This window comes from Phalangium opilio, unplaced genomic scaffold, assembly GCF_054372755.1.
Source record: "Phalangium opilio isolate 3A_F unplaced genomic scaffold, DU_Popi_V2 ptg000038l_1, whole genome shotgun sequence".
Classification (NCBI taxonomy): Eukaryota; Metazoa; Arthropoda; class Arachnida; order Opiliones; family Phalangiidae; genus Phalangium; species Phalangium opilio.
The window spans coordinates 2,750,490-2,766,981 of record NW_028324161.1 but is presented as its reverse complement, the minus strand read 5'-3'; the positions used below and the strand labels follow the sequence as shown (position 1 = coordinate 2,766,981).

General features: G+C 40.4%; 2 protein-coding genes across 2 annotated transcripts in view; one reads left to right on the top strand and one right to left on the bottom strand.

Moving 5' to 3' along the window:
* LOC149682651 (uncharacterized) overlaps window positions 1–16,492 on the bottom strand; it is a 271,813-nt gene that overhangs the window by 244,054 nt on the left and 11,267 nt on the right. The gene's annotated exons all lie outside the window — the stretch shown is intronic.
* LOC149682654 (uncharacterized) lies at window positions 12,074–14,597 on the top strand. Its single transcript, XM_089834210.1, has 3 exons — window positions 12,074–12,092; window positions 13,279–13,375; window positions 13,493–14,597. Exons 1-3 carry the CDS (start codon window positions 12,074–12,076, stop codon window positions 14,595–14,597), a joined length of 1,221 nt encoding a protein of 406 aa, XP_089690336.1.

Below are 16,492 nucleotides of genomic sequence, written 5' to 3'. Positions count from 1 at the left end.
ACCAATCTGGAGGCGGAGCGAGGGGGGCAGTTATGACGCCAATAGATTCTCTACCTCACTGTGAAATTACGGATCAAAGAGTGCAAATGTACCCTAGATTTAACCTAACGGGTCTCGAAATCACCGTAAGAATAACTAATAATTTGGTTGAAGGCTTAGCCAATATTGTCCAGGCCGTTCTTAATAGGTTAGCTCCATCTGATATGATTCAGATAACGGCCGAAAGTTTAAGCTTGCCAAACAGGGGCGAGATATCACTCTCATTTCGTAGAGCTGACCAATTGGACTCTAAATCTGTTTTAGATGAGATAGAGTCAGTTTTATACGATGATGAGTTTGAAAGATTCTTTTTGGGACCCATCGTCTTAAAATTTCACGTGGTGAGAATCCCGGTAGAAGGGTTTGGCCGTGCTGCTCCCAAAGGAGTGCGGTCCTTTGATATCTTTTCTCGTGACTCTCGAGGAATTATCAGGATAGTGAACAATGATAATCTGTGTCTAGCGAGAGCGATTTCCGTGGCAATTGCGCATTCGGAACATAAGAAAAACCCGACTAATATCGCGCTTAAAAACAAATTTAAGTCGATTTCGTACACACGAGCGGATAGAGGCGATACGGCCTCTCAACGAGATGCCGCTATAGAGCTTTGCCGCAAAGCTAAAGTTAACCCGAAAGACTGCGGTAAAGTAGAATCTATACAAAAATTTAAAGCCGAATTAGCGCAATATAATATATTAATATATATTTTTAAAAATAATTTGCCCGAGTTGATTTTGGGGGAAATCGACAATGACGACAATAGACCACGTTTGATATTAATTAATCAAAATAGACATTACAACGTCGTCACGTCTTTAAGACCTTTGTTCGGGATGGACCATTACTGTGAAAATTGTCTGGTAGGATTTAGAAACAAGAGAGATCATAGTTGCAATCTTTATTGTTACAATTGTTTACGAGATCAAACTTGTACGGGTGCTGACCGAGCGTGTGACAAATGTCTCAAGGTTTTCAAAGGAGATGAATGTTTTAATTATCATAAACAAGATGGTGTAGACGGGAAGAGTATTTGCGCGCAACTATTTCATTGCAAACAATGTTTCACGCAAATAAATTTATTTAAGCGTAAAAATCAGCCCCATACGTGCTGTGAGACCTATTGTTCTGTGTGCAGTAGATACACTCCCAGTCCACACTATTGTTACGTTCAGGTAATTAAAGAAGAACCTCCTAAAGTTCGCCAAGCTAAGAAACAGAAAGTTGTCCCTGATTTGCTTTATATTTTTTATGATTTTGAAGCGATTCAGATATTAGAATCTGAGGAAAAAAAAGGGGCGTTAGTCCACCAGCCTCTCCTTTGCGTATCAGAGATGGTCTGCGAAAGCTGTATCGATGTGCCCGAGGCTGGTTTCGTCTGCGGGAAATGTGGGTCACTAGGTCCGAGACAGAGAGTTTTTGAAGGAGCAAACCCTGTTTCAAATTTTTTAGCTTTTCTAAGAACATTAGCCTCTGTCAAGAAGGTAACTTTATTGGCTCATAATGCTAGCGGATACGATAATCAGTTTCTATTGCGAGAGATTATGGCTCTAGGCGAAGAATTTAAACCTAACTGCATAATTAACGGCACTAAAATTATAAATTTAACTGTCTTTAATTTAAATTTCCTTGACTCTTTCAATTTTATCTCCGTACCACTCTCTAAATTCGCCGCCACTTTCGGCTTAGAAGATGCGACAAAGGGTTATTTCCCTCATTTTTTATTTAACGTGGTTAAAGATCACGTCTTCGACCTTAATAATCAATTAGCAACAAATTATGTCTTAGAAAACCAAATGCCTCCTCCAGAAGCTTACGGGTCGGAAAATTTAACCTCCAAAAATCTCAATGAGTTTATGGAGTGGTACGATAAACAAATTGAGGAGAAAAAAGGCTTTAATTTTCTGGAGGAATTAAAGTTTTATTGCATCAAGGATGTTGTGATATTAAAGTTAGGTTGTCTAGCTTTTAGAAAAATTTTCTTGGACATTGCCCAGGTGGAACCTTTCCAGGTCGCGTGTACTATAGCCGGTTTGTGTAGCTGGGTATACAGGAGACACTTTATGGATAAAGATTCTATAGGCATTATTCCTCATAACCTCTATAGAATGATTGATAATCAGTCACTTGTGGCTATAGAATGGTTATCCTGGTATGCTCACGAAAACGGCGTAAATATACAGTCTGCGTTTAACGGCTCTGAAGCCAAAGTTTTGAAAATGAAAGTGGACGGTCTTTGTGATAAAGATGTTCTAGAGTTTAACGGGTGTTATTTCCATGGTTGCCCCAAATGCTACAAAGTCAACCGTAACCAATCTTTGCAAGGTGATCCTGGTCAAACCTTGAACACCTTGTACGTCAGAACTTTAAAAAAGAAGGAACGAATCGAGAAAGCGGGCTTTAAAGTAATAACGAAGTGGGAATGTGATTGGACTAAAGATAAAACCGATAATCCGGCTATTGGTGTTTTTCTGGAAGCAGAAAACATTAAAGAAAAAGTACGCGAACCTTTAAATCCTCGCGATGCCTTTTTTGGTGGAAGAACGTCGGTACTTAAACTATACCATAAAGTATCCGGCAGCGAGAAAATGCATTACGTTGACGTAACTAGTCTCTATCCTTTCGTCAACAAGAGAAAGAAGCTGCCAGTCGGGCACCCAGAAATTTTACTGGATAATATTCCCGACATTTTCACATTCGATGGATTTCTGAAATGCGAAGTTTTGCCGCCAATTGGCCTCTTTCACCCTGTTTTGCCCACAAGGTTAAACAATAAATTAGTTTTCACTCTTTGCCGGGAGTGTGCCTTGAAACGTTTCCAAGGAGACTGTCGCCATTCCGACGAAGAGCGAAAACTAATCGGCACTTGGGTGATTGATGAACTTCGTGCCGCTGTAAATCGGGGTTATGTTATCCTAAAAAAGATAGAGGCCTGGAAATACAAGGTGCGACAATATAACCCTGAAACTGGCGAGGCCGGCTTGTTTCAAAAATACGTTGATTCGTTCCTTCTTCATAAGCAGACGGCTAGTGGTTACCCCTCGAATTGCGTTACCCCCGAGGAACGTGACAATTATATTAAAAATTTTAAAATTAGAGAGGGGGTACTTTTAGACCCAGTCAAGATTAAAAGAAACGAAGGGTTGCGTAGCGTAGCAAAACTTGCCTTGAATAGTCTTTGGGGTAAATTCGGGGAAAGAGTGAAACCAACCAAAACGGAAATTATCAAAGAACCCCGCAGACTTTACGAACTCTTAAGTAACCCGGATGTTGAAGTAAAAAGCGTTTTAACCATAAATGAAGAAACGCTGCTAGTCAAATGGGTTCCTACGACTGAGGCCGACGTTGTTTTGAAGCATACCAACGTCTCTATAGCCTGCTATACAACGGCCATGGCCCGTCTTTGTTTATTAGAATATCTGGAAATTGTCGGGGATAAATGCTTTTACTACGATACAGATTCTCTTGTGTACATGTCCCCCCTGGGAATACCGCTAATAGAAACTGGTAACTTTCTGGGTGAAATGACCAACGAATTGGAAGGTTATGGTAAAAACGCCTACATTGATACCTTTGTCAGTGGAGGATGCAAAAACTATAGTTATTGGGTAACAGATCCAGACTCTGGCAAAAGGTTCAATACAACCAAAGTCAAAGGGTTTCGTCTTAATGTCTCTAACGAGAAACTAGTCAATCACGAAACTTTAAAAGGATTACTAGGCGTTGATTTAGACAAACCCCTTTTGCCCATAACTGTTCCAATTCCGAGACACATTTCGAGGCTTCCCAATCACACGCTTGTCTCTATAGACACTCACAAAGTTTATAGAGCCACGGTCGATAAAATCCGTATACTAGACAATTTCAAAACAGTCCCCTATGGCTACCAGAACCCAACTTAATTTATTAACTAATTTATTGATTTATTTATTTATTAATTTAAAACTAATTTATTAATTTAAAACTAATTTAAAACTAATTTAAAACTAATTTAAAACTAATTTATTAATTTATTGACTAATTTATTAATTTATTTTTTTAAAAGTGTATATTGTATATTTAAAATAAAAAAAATTTTAAACTGATTTTGTTCCTTTTTTTCCCGCGCTTCCTGTCATACGCGCTTCCCTGTCATACGCGACACGCGGCGCGTTTCCTTGCTATGCACGACGCGATCATTTCCGCGACACGAAGAAGAAGAAGAAGACGCGCGCGACCCCTATATTAACGTTTGGCCACTTAAAGTTTAATTTATTTAAGCTCGAGAGCTCGGAGAACAATGATTCCCTTTTATCATCCGTGTACCATAACGGTAAATGGACCGAGTGGGGCTGGAAAGACGTTTCTTTGCGAAAGAATCATTAAAAATCATCGGGAAATGTTTGAACCCAATATCGCTGAAATTATTTTCTATTATTCAGAATATCAACCATTTTACGACAGGTTGAAAGGTTTGGTTGTCTTTAAGGAAGGTTTGCCGGATATGAACGAGTACGACGGCTCTCGAAATTGTCTTCTAGTAATAGACGATTTAATGGATCAGAACAAATCAGGTTTGATCGGTTCAATTTTTACCAAGTTTAGTCATCATCGTAATTTAAGCGTGCTATATTTAACTCAAAATCTTTATCATAAATCCAGCGACGCTAGGGACATAAGTTTAAACACAAATTATTTGATACTGTTCAAGCAGGTTAGAGATAAATTGCAAATAAATTATCTAGCTAGACAAATGTACCCGCGTAACCCGAAATTTTTAATGGAGAGTTACATGGACGCTACTGAACAACCTCATTCGTATTTGCTATTAGATTTTAAGCAAAACTGTCCCGAAGATTATAGGGTTAGAACAAACATATTTCCCGATGAGATCATGGTAGTGTACGTGCCCAAAAAGAGATAAATAAGACTCGTATCATACACGAGCATTCATTTGAATTATGAAACGCCGTGCGATTACATCACAGCGAGACGTTCTCGCCCTCTTGAGTAAACTTAAAAAAGGACCTAGACACGCCTTTATAAGATCCGCGGATAAAGGTTTAATAGACGCTATATCAGAATTAGTTTTAAATACGCTACACGGAAACGTGAAATTGAATTTGGGTCAAAGAAGTAGGCTATACAGGTATAAGAATAACCTACGCAAAATAGCTAGTAAAAGAATAGCTTGGAAAAAGAAAAGGGCTATTTTATCGAACCAAAAGGGAGAAGGTCTTTTTTCTTTACTCGTACCGCTTCTTTCCTCGGTTATCGGAGCTTTTAGTTCGTAATGTACCATAAAATGACCTTGGTACCCTTGAATGAACGGCAAATACCGTCTCAACCCGCTATTCAACCCTCTGATACTCTAAAGACAGATGTTATGCAAGAATTGAATAGGGAGATGCAAACGGTTTTAAACAACAAATCGTTAGACGATCGCTCCAAATGGATTATGTACCAGCAGCTAGTCCAAAGGTACAATAACGTTTCTCGAGAAATCGTGCCGGATCCGACCGAAAAATGGATTGACATGTTCCCCCTCAAATATAAGGGGAGAGCAAAGAAGGTTTTTACTCAGTTGCAATCGCTTGGCGAGACCTTAAGGTGGTCGAAAGAAGGAAGACTATTTGTAAACGGGCGAGAGATCAAAAATTCTGATATAGCGCAGTTAGTATACCATTACATTACCCCCCTTAAAGAAATACCCGAAGGCTGGAGCGATTTTCATAGCATTGTAAAAGAAATTGAAGGACCAAAAAACGCCGTCTCTCCCGAACCAGTCCCCATCCTTCCCCCTCCTCCTCCTCTCCTTCATTTCACTTCCCCGCCAAAAAGAACGCCCTTAAAGAGACGGCTAAGAAATTACAATAAAGAAAATTCAAGTGGGGCTCGTTACGTTACGAAAAGGAAATCTTCTTCTTCTATAATACCAAAATGGCTGAGCTTCAACCCAACAACACCGAAAAATTAAAAGCCATATACTATGATCCTTCTAACCCCGCCTCGTTTTCAGGAATAGACGCTTTACATCGAGCTGTTAAAGATGATGGTATATCGAAAGCGGAAGTAATTTCGTTTTTGGAAAGTTCCGCCCCGTATACTTTGCATAAAACGGCTCGTAAAAAGTTTAAGAGACGCCAAATTATAGTTCACAATATCGGTGATTTGTACCAAATAGACTTGGTTGACATGCGATCCTTGGCCAAAGATAATGATAACTACACGTTTCTATTGACGTGTATAGATTGTTTTAGTAGAAAACTATGGGTCGTGCCTTTACTACGTAAGACGGGAAAAGAAGTTGTTAGAGCCTTAGCTCTTATATTCAAAGACCAAATACCGATTAGAATAGAAACGGATAAAGGGAAGGAATTTTTGAATTCCTCGGTCAGAAAATTTCTCAAAGAAAAGGGGGTTAAATTCTTTACAACCGAGAATGACGTCCACCACGCCCCCATTGTAGAAAGAGTGAATAGAACGCTAAAGTCTCGTATGTTTAAACTGTTTACCCATCTCCACACTAGAAGGTATATCGACCACCTGCGAGATATAGTGACGGCGTATAACGGCGCTTGGCATAGTACTATTAAGATGACACCAAATAATGTTAAGCCAACCAATATATTAGAAGTGTATAGAAATATTTACGGGACTGAAAGCAAAGGACAGAAAAAACGCCCTCACCCCCGAATAAAAGTGGGTGATTACGTCAGGGTTAGCAAAGTAAAAATGGTTTTTGAAAAGGGTTACGAAGCCAATTACTCCACCGAAGTTTTCCAAGTTGATTTTATTGGAACTGCCCGTGATCCAGTGATTTACAAGTTAAAGGATCTGGAAGGAAACCCTATAAGTGGCGTGTTCTATCGCGAAGAGGTTCAGAAAACGGTTAAACCTGAAAGGTTCAACATTGAAAAAATCATAAAGCGGCGAAAAAGGCGTGGTAAATTGGAGTTATTAGTATCTTGGGAAGGTTACCCGAAAACCCAAACCTCTTGGGTTCGTGGAGAAGATGTCGAATCAATCGTTTTACCTAACCCTACCAAGTAACGTCAACGGCTCGTTATTTCCCGATAATACCAGGGCGCATTACTGTACCAAATTGCCTAATCCTATTCATTTAAATGGAAAATGGGAAGTGGCTCTAGTAGATATAATGTATACGTCTACTTTTTACAACGTGCCAAGGCCTAAGGAAGAACGTGATGTTAGTTTTCATAACGTTTCCAGATACGGGAGCAAATATACAGTTGGGGATGTAGTCGAAGGAAAGAAAAGAGAGAAAAAAAGTAAAGACGCTAGGAGGGAGACCCTAGTTATGCCCGACGTTCCCCCGGGGTTTTACAAGTCTATAGAACATTTAATAAACGTCATAAATAATTCGTTCGACAAAAATGGCCCAACATTGCGGTTGATTTACGATAACGTAACCGGGCACATTACTATAAACCAATCTGAAAAATTATTGAAACCTTATTTAAAATTCGAAAAAGCCGTTGCCGAAATTCTTGGATACGATGAAGCTAGCGAATGTATAGGTCGTAGCCAAAGGCCCTCTAATTTGAATTACCACGTTCCGGACCAGTTATTCATCTATTTAAATATCGCTAGCGATCAGATTGTAGGCGACCACTCGGTTCCTTTACTACGGATCGTTTCGGTCGACGCCAAGAAACCTTACGGGTCTCAAATATTTCAAACCTTTACCAATCCTCATTACGTACCCGTTGGTAAAAATTACTTTGATATCATCGAAGTTAATATAAGGAATAGTTTAGGGGAACCGGCGCCATTTGAATACGGGAGCTTAACGGTTAAACTACACTTGCGATGCCTAAGCCCGACGTCTTAGAAAGGCGAGAATGTTGCTACAAGCGATATTACAATAATCAAGCGGGGGCCGGAGGGTATTATATTGGAAATAACCCTAATTTGAAAGGTCACGGGGGGTTCGGATCCTTTTTTTCAGGTTTGGTAAAGTTTGTTAGGCCTTTGCTTACAAGCGGTGCCAAATTTCTCGGCAGAAAAGCTGTTAGTACAGGGACCAAAATTTTCAGTGACGTAGTATCGGGCAAGGATATTAAAGAGGCTGCTAAGAAAAGAGTAACGGAAACTTTAGATGATATTAGAACACAACATGGGGGAGGGGGGAAACGTCGCAGACGTAAAAAACCCTTGAAACGAAAACGGGCTCAAAGTAAAAAAGGTATAAAACGAGCGGCTACCAGGAAAATAAAGCCAGTTCGCCGTCGTATACCCTACAGGTCAAGACGACACGATATATTCTCCTAAACATGTTTCAAGCGACAAAATCTGAGCTGGATTTTTTCGAATCTGTCCCGATTCAAACATCGGTAGAATCGACCAAGTATGTTTGCTATCGACCTATTTCGGTTTTGGATGGAGACTCTCAGATTGAATTTTACGTTCCCGGAAATGGCGAAGAATATATTGACGCCTCTCTAACTATGCTTTATGTTCGAGCTAAAATAGTACATACGGACGGTACAGATATCGATGATACAGATAACGTAGGACCCATCAACAATTTTTTACACTCGCTCTGGGATACGGTAGAAGTGACCGCCAATGATACAGCTATTTCATCTTCAACCGGAAACTACGCCTTCAAGGCCTACCTAGAAACATTGCTAAACTATGGAGGAGACGCTAAAAAATCTCATTTAACTTCTTCTTTATGGCATAAAGACACGGCTGGGAAAATGGCTTCTGCAACTGAAAACCAGGGACATCTTGTTAGAAAAGAGTTAGCAAAGGGATCGAAAGAGATTGAAATGTACGGAGCCCTACACGCTGATATGTTTAACGTTTCAAAATTCATACCCAATGGCGTCAGTCTTAGAGTCAGGATGACCCGAAATAAACCAGGCTTTGTTTTGCTCGGAGCTCCTCCCCCCGGTGGCGTATGGTACAAACACGAAATACTCGAAGTAGGTTTATATATTCGTAAAGTGCGAGTAGCCCCTCGAGTAATGTTAGCTTTAGAATCGGCTTGGACTAAAGCCACGGCAAAATATCCATTCACTAGGACAGAAGTGAAAGTTTTTACCATTTCGGCAAATATTCAAAAAACTACTATAGATAACGTATATTTAGGGGTTTTACCAAACAGATTAACAGCGGGTTTAGTAACTCATAACTCGTATAACGGCAAATTGAGTTGGAACCCTTTTGACTTCCAAAACTTTAACGTGAATTATGTTAATCCGATTATCGGTTCGGAACAAGTACTCGCTAAGCCTTTGCGACCAAATTTCAAAAAAGGTCTTTACGCTAGATCATATTATTCTCTGTTTACCGGATCTGGTACTCATTACAAAGACGATGGTAACGAAATATCTATGAAGGAGTATCCCAAAGGTTATACGCTTTACTGTTTTGATTTGACTCAAGATGGTACCGCGTCAGATATAAATCATTACAACCCTATACGACAAGGACAATTGCGACTTGAACTCGGGTTCGAAGAACCAGTACCCGAAACGCTGAGTTTGATCGTTTATTCAGAATTTCAAAGTTTAATGCACATAGATCATAATAGAACAGTCGTTGTAGATTCGCCATGAACGCTTCAACCATAAGAAGGGTTTTGAGATACACCCGCGGTTTCATGGGCGTATACCCGCGCGATGTTCTACCCAAATATATCCTTCGATACCCGGCTTCCATTGTTATAAATCTAGATAATCACAAAGGAAACGGTAGTCATTGGATTTGTCTCTATATCGATGGGAATAAACAATGTTATTATTTTGATTCTTTGGGTTTGGGTCCCTTGACAGAAGATATTAAAACATTTATGAGAGAAAATTCTACGAAAATAAACTATAATACGAGGGCTTTGCAGCCACCCAACAGTTCCGCTTGCGGTATATACTGCGTTGTATACATTATGCACAGAACGAGGAGAAGAAGCACAAACATGTTTTTCAAGAAATTTAAGAGGGATCCGTGGATGAATGACGTCATCATTTCCAACCTCTATAAGAGAACCACGCCCTCCCACTGAATTCTCTTACCCAATCCCGACTCGGTATTAGACCGTGTTATGACGTCAGCCGTTCCAGCCTCTATAAGAGAAACACACACCCCGTGAATTCTCGTATCCAATCCCGACTCGGTTGGTGTTATGATGTCAGCCAATCTCTATAAAAGAAGCCCTACGGTCGTTAGAAGATTCATATATACTCCCGGCTCGGTTTTAAACAGTCACCCACAGACTCGCTGCTAGTTATTATTATGAAGTCCGCCGTTATTGAATTAGAATACCTGAACGGATGCACTCGTAGTGATGGCAGCACGGACATTATCGTGAAAGAATTGGCCATAACAACCATCGAGGCCAAGCCGGCTACCGTTTCCTGGACATTCGCGCCGCCGTACAATAAATCACACGTCTCGATTTCAAAACAACGGCAAAACCAGTGGGTTTCGCGTAATCTGCACCGATTGGACTGGAATGCCGGCCTGACCTCATACGCCAAACTCGACGAATGCCTCGCCGCCGGTCTACAGGGGGTCGACCTAATCTTTTCAAAGGGTGACGAAAAAGTCACCTTTCTCTCTGACCGTCTCAACAGAACGGTTCACGACTTGAACGACTTCAAGTGTCCGAAAGCCACGACCGCGGACATCATTTCTCTTCCCGTACGGTGCTTGTACCCTCACCCCGTCGGTGAGCACCGAACGGCCTGCGCCTTTGACAAGGCTTTAATTTACGCCTTATGGGCATATTCTAACAAAGCCGAAATTAATATTTCGTGCAATCTTGATACACTTAACGAATTTTATATGTAAAAAATAAATAAATGTCTTTTTCCCCTAAAAATGATTTTATTTTTTCAACATACACATATTACAGTTTTAAACAGGGCCTATTTTTTCTAGCTAGGAGAGCGAACGTGTCTAAACACGTATTGCAAGGATCCGTTATTCGGGGTTTGTTGTTAAGGATTGATTGGGCCTCATTTCTAATAAAACCGAGATGATGTAACCTTGACACGCTTTAGTTATAGTATGCAAGTCTAGACACGGATTTTTTTTACAGGGGCCTCTTTTGTTTCGTTTTGTCGAGGGGCCCTAGGTCTTGTTAGAGTTTAGTTTTTATGGAGTTCCGGTTATAGGTTGGGTTCTAGTTAAAGTTTAGTTTTTGCTGTGGGGGAAGGAAGGAGTGGGCCTCATTTCTAATAAAACCGAGATGATGTAACATTGACGTAGTTAAAGAATTTTAGTTATAGTATGCAAGTCTAGACACGGATTATTTTTACGGGGGCCTCTTTTGTTTCGTTTTGTCGAGGGGCCCTAGGTCTTGTTAGAGTTTAGTTTTCATGGAGTTCCGGTTATAGGTTGGGTTCTAGTTAAAGTTTAGTTTTTGCTGTGGGGGAAGGAAGGAGTGGGCGAACAGGTCTGGACATGAATTATTTTAGCCGCTAGGGGGGTGTACATGTTTTTATATAAGCAAACGGGAAAGGCCGTTGGGCTTCATAACCCAGTATGAACGTCGAGGCGAAAAGACGTGAAAGTTTCTCTCGTTGGGAAGCCCCGTATACAAATCCCAGAGATTTAGCTAGAGACGGATTTTTTTATTTATATACGTATGGTACCGATACCGTAGAGTGTTATTTTTGTCACGGTATATTAAACAGTTGGAAACCTCGAGCTTCTGTGCACGAAGAGCACAAACGGCATTTTCCTAGTTGTCCCTTCATCCGCGGACTTCCAACAAACAACGTACCGATCGAAGACGACAAGGGCCACGACGTACCACCCGCCGCCCGCTCTGATTATATGGAGTTTCGCATTCCAAAGTCTGTCATTCAAAAGGCAATTTTGGATACCTACGTCCAAGAAATTTTCAGCGACCCCAAGAACCGCGAGATGTTGAATACGACATGAATTCGGAAGAAGCCCGTTTAAAAACTTTCCAATCGTGGCCGTCGCTTTACGTTGATGCAGCCGAACTAGCGCGAGACGGGTTTTATTTAGGCCGTAGAGATACCTTCAGATGTTTCTTTTGCCATGGTACTCTTCAAGTATGGACAAACTCGGAATCGGTAAACGATAAACATAGACAATTGTACCCAGACTGTCCATACATTTTCGGGCAACAAACGCTAGTCCACACGGACCATACCTTCAGATGTTTCTTTTGTCACGGTACTCTTCAAGTATGGACAACCTCGGAATCGGTACGCGATAAACATAGACAATTGTACCCTGACTGCCCCTTCATTCTTGGAAAACGGACGCTCAATGTGCCTATCGAAGTAGACGTTACTTCGGAAAAAGATGACTATATCTGTCTTATCAAGAAAAGACGAATTTAAAAGACTCTTACAATGGTGAAAAAAAAGGTTACTTTTTGCCCTTTTACCGTAATATATAAAATACCTTACGAGGATCGTTTTAACTATTATTATATCGATAAATTGCATTTTAATGAACGCATCCGTAATATTAATACTTTACTAGAAAAAATACTTTATGTAAAAAAATAAAACATGGATAAAATATTTAACGCCTCTTGATTTATACATATTGCGAAAGTAAAAAAAAAATGCCCCGCTTTAAAAAAAAAAAACTTTTACCGGAATTAAAATTCCGTGTAAAATTAAAAAAAAACGTTGCGAGAGAAATTCCTAGGCTTGTACAGGCATTCCCCCGCTTTGCACGTGTATCGGAGAGAGGGACCCGAGAGATGGAAATCCTATAACATTTCAGTGCTATACTGAGAGAAAGCGCGCGCCGCTATGGTTGTACACGCATTCCCCCGCTTTGCACATGTAAAGGAGAAGAGGAAACGAAGAGAGAGGAAAAAAAACTCTCCTTCACAGCGCTCTCGCGCCGCTCGCCGCTAGGCTAGTACATTCGCAAGCGTAAAAATAAAGAGATGGTCAAAGGGAAAGAGACGGTGAGGAGGGAACCAAGAGAGAGAAGAAAAAAAACTCTCCAGCCTTCACAGCGCTCTTGCGGGTATCGGGCTGGGTAAAGAGAAAGTGAAAGTCTGAATAAAAAGGGGGACTTAGCGCAAAGAGAGAGCATACACTCAAGAACAACCTTCACCCTTCAGGTGGAGGAGGTGAGGGGGAGACACACCAACCCCCCTCCGGGGATGGAGGCATGGGGGCAAAAATTCGTCCCCCCCCTTCGCGGGTATAAACCATGGGGGAAAAAAATTTCATCCCCCCTGCGCTGCCCGCGGGTATCGAGGCTTACTATTCTCTGTTATATCCCATTTAGATTTACAACGCAACTATACGACAGGAAGGAAGCCTAGTTTTTCAGTCGGTAGGCGTAAAATACCAATAGATAAGCTCTCCCAAGCCGGTTACTTAAAGTTCGTGCTCACAAGAATTAGATACGTTAGAAAAGGGTGAACAGATCCGATCAAGTTCAAGAATATACACTTTGCACCCGTTTCTTGACATAACGGTTTATTACGTATTGGAGGAAGGCTGGACAGGACAGGTTTTTCTTACCTGGAGAAACACCCTTGGCTCCTGAACCCTAATCACAGACTTTCGGAACTTCTTGTCAACCAAGCCCATCAGAGAAATATGCATTGCGGAGTGAACGAGACTTTAATAGACGTACGCGAACGGTTTTGGGCTCTTAAAGCGAGACAATTAGTAAAAAAGGTAATAATTCAATGTTTTGAGTGTAAAAGATTTCGTGCCAAATCCTCTTCAGCGAAAATGGCTTCTCTTCCTGAAGCCCGAGTTACGCTTTCGCCCCCTTTCGAAACATGCGGTTTGGACTACGCGGGTCCATTATATACAAAATCGGGTAACAAATGTTACATCGCTTTGTTTACGTGTGCGGTCACCCGAGCCATACACCTTGAGTTGGTATCAGATTTGACGGCAGAAAAGTTTTTATTGGCCTTCAGACGGTTTATTTCGCGTCGCGGAATAGTTAGACATATCCTGTCAGATAATGCGAAAACTTTCAAAAGGGCGGATCAGGACTTGAAGATCCTGGCAGAAACACTGAGAAGTTCTGAAGTGCAAACTTTCGCGGCAGAGCTTCAGATAAAGTGGACCTTCATCACTGACAGAGCCCCTTGGGTAGGTGGTTTCTGGGAAAGGATGGTCAAGAATGTAAAGAACAACATTCGCAAGGTTTTGGGTTTATCACGTCTCGAACCCGATGAAATAGAAACCGTGCTAATAGAAGCTGAAGCCATCCTGAATTCACGTCCGCTTTCATTTGTATACAACGAAGCAGACGAACCGGAGCCATTGACCCCAGCCCATTTTTTAGTTGGGGGTAGGCTCACCTCGCTTCCGCGTCAAACTTTCCCAGCCAAAGCAGATCAACCTATCAGTAGAAAAGACTTGGTCAAACGTCTAAAATACCGGCAGACTCTTCTGGACAAATTTTGGAATCGTTGGAGAACAGATTATCTGTTAGACCTACGATCCGCTCATCATGGGAGCAAAGACCAACAGACGACCACGCCGAAAGCTGGAGACGTGGAAATAGTCGAAGAGCCTCGCACACCCCGACTTCTCTGGAAGTTAGCCAGAGTCAAGGAAGCCCTTCCAGGACGTGACTGACTAGTGAGATCTTGTATGCTGAAACTACCCAATGGCACCGAGATCAGAAGACATATTAGACTTTTATACCACCTAGAAGTTTAAGCTAGTTATTTAGCCTTTGATATTGAACTAAAAGTTCAAGGTGGGGAGTTTATGTTGAAGAAGTTAATTTTAAATTAAGCAATTTAGGTAATTAAACAGTTCAAGTTATAGAATAATTGCGGTATGAACGTTTTTCTTTTGTCAAGTGTCAAAATATTTGTGTTTCAGTGTATTTTAAGATTTTATATCAAGATCAAAAAGGATGGTCACATATTTTGTATAGAGGGCTTAGAAAAAAGAGAGAGGTGAGGGAAGGGGTCAAGTAGGCCATAGTTGTCATCTACCAAAACACCTACGTCAAGGGTGGAATTTCCCTTGCCTCTCCTCTAACAGTGTAAGAGTTTTCGGAAAATTACTAACACCACCAGAGTGGGGTTTTTGAGAAAAGATATTTAGTTCTCGCGAGATGCTTCCACAAGGAAGAAGCAAAAATAAGTTAGAGGTAGAGAACCACTATGGCCCATGTTTTATAATGTTCATTGTAATTTTATAATGTAAAATTAAAAGTTTGATTAGTTGTTTGATTTAAATCGAGTCTGATCCTTAAAGTTCAAGTTCGCATAAGTTATATCCCATTTAGATTTACAACGCAACTATACGACAGGAAGGAAGCCTACTTTTTCAGTCGGTAGGCGTAAAATACCAATAGATTAGCTCTCCCAAGCCGGTTACTTAAAGTTCGTGCTCACAACCAAAGCGGTAACTGAGTATATACAGAATAAGCTGTAGTTCGAGATACGGAGTTGCCTATCCTATAGCGTGAAAAATATTTCCGCACGAGCATTCCTTATCCATGTTTATACTCTTTAAAGTTTATCTCAGTTTAGCTTCGACAGGCATGAAAAATAGGGATCACGTATTGGTCTGTTTTCATATCTCTCTAACACGGTTTTCGAAAACTAAGCCATCCCATGCGGAACCCAATCGGGAGAGCCGGAGTTCAATTAAATTTTTATTTGTATCTATAATGCGCGTTAAATATAGATGTATTGTTTCATAAAATTCTTCTCCATTATAAGATCATCAATATAGGGCTAAATTTTAAAGTACATTACGTTCCACATAATGATGTTTTTGAGCGTTGTTATGGTTAAAATAATCGTGCCACGGCTCTATACTCTTCCATATTGATCACAACAGTACACTAGCTATTATTTGAATGCAAAATTTGGCCATATTTACATCTAATATAATTAATTAATCATAATTTCAGAGTTTTAATCATTAGGGAGGCCAGGCTATCTGGAGGACAGAAACCCGTCTGCTTTTGTTGTCCACGTAGTCTGGTCTTCCGGTGCAATCCTCCATGTGTGAACTATTTATAATAATCATTAAAGAATACTTTCGATGTTGAAACACGAAATTTCTTAAACTATCTAAAAAAATTATTTGAGCATTTTAATTTTTCAATATTGAAGATTTTAGTGATGAGTTTTTATTAAGAAGGTTTATTTTTGGTGGGACAAAACCAATAAAACCCGAGGGGTTTTAGGCTGGATTTATTTTTTGGATACCCTAGTATGCGTGAGAAATTTTATTCTGATGTTTTCCAATAAAACCCAATTCTTAATCCTTTGAAATATACAATTATACTATTTTTTTGCATTGAATACAAATTTTTTAGAAGGGCTTTAGGTCAGTGTGTTTTAAATCACTAGTAATGGCCGGTTTAGTAAATTAACCGATCTCGATACCATAACGAACTTTTACAGGAATCGATACTGATTTTAACGGGCTATTTAAACTCTGGGAGATAACCGATTATTTACGCCAATGAAACCGATATCGACAGGCTTTTATACCGCTTTTTA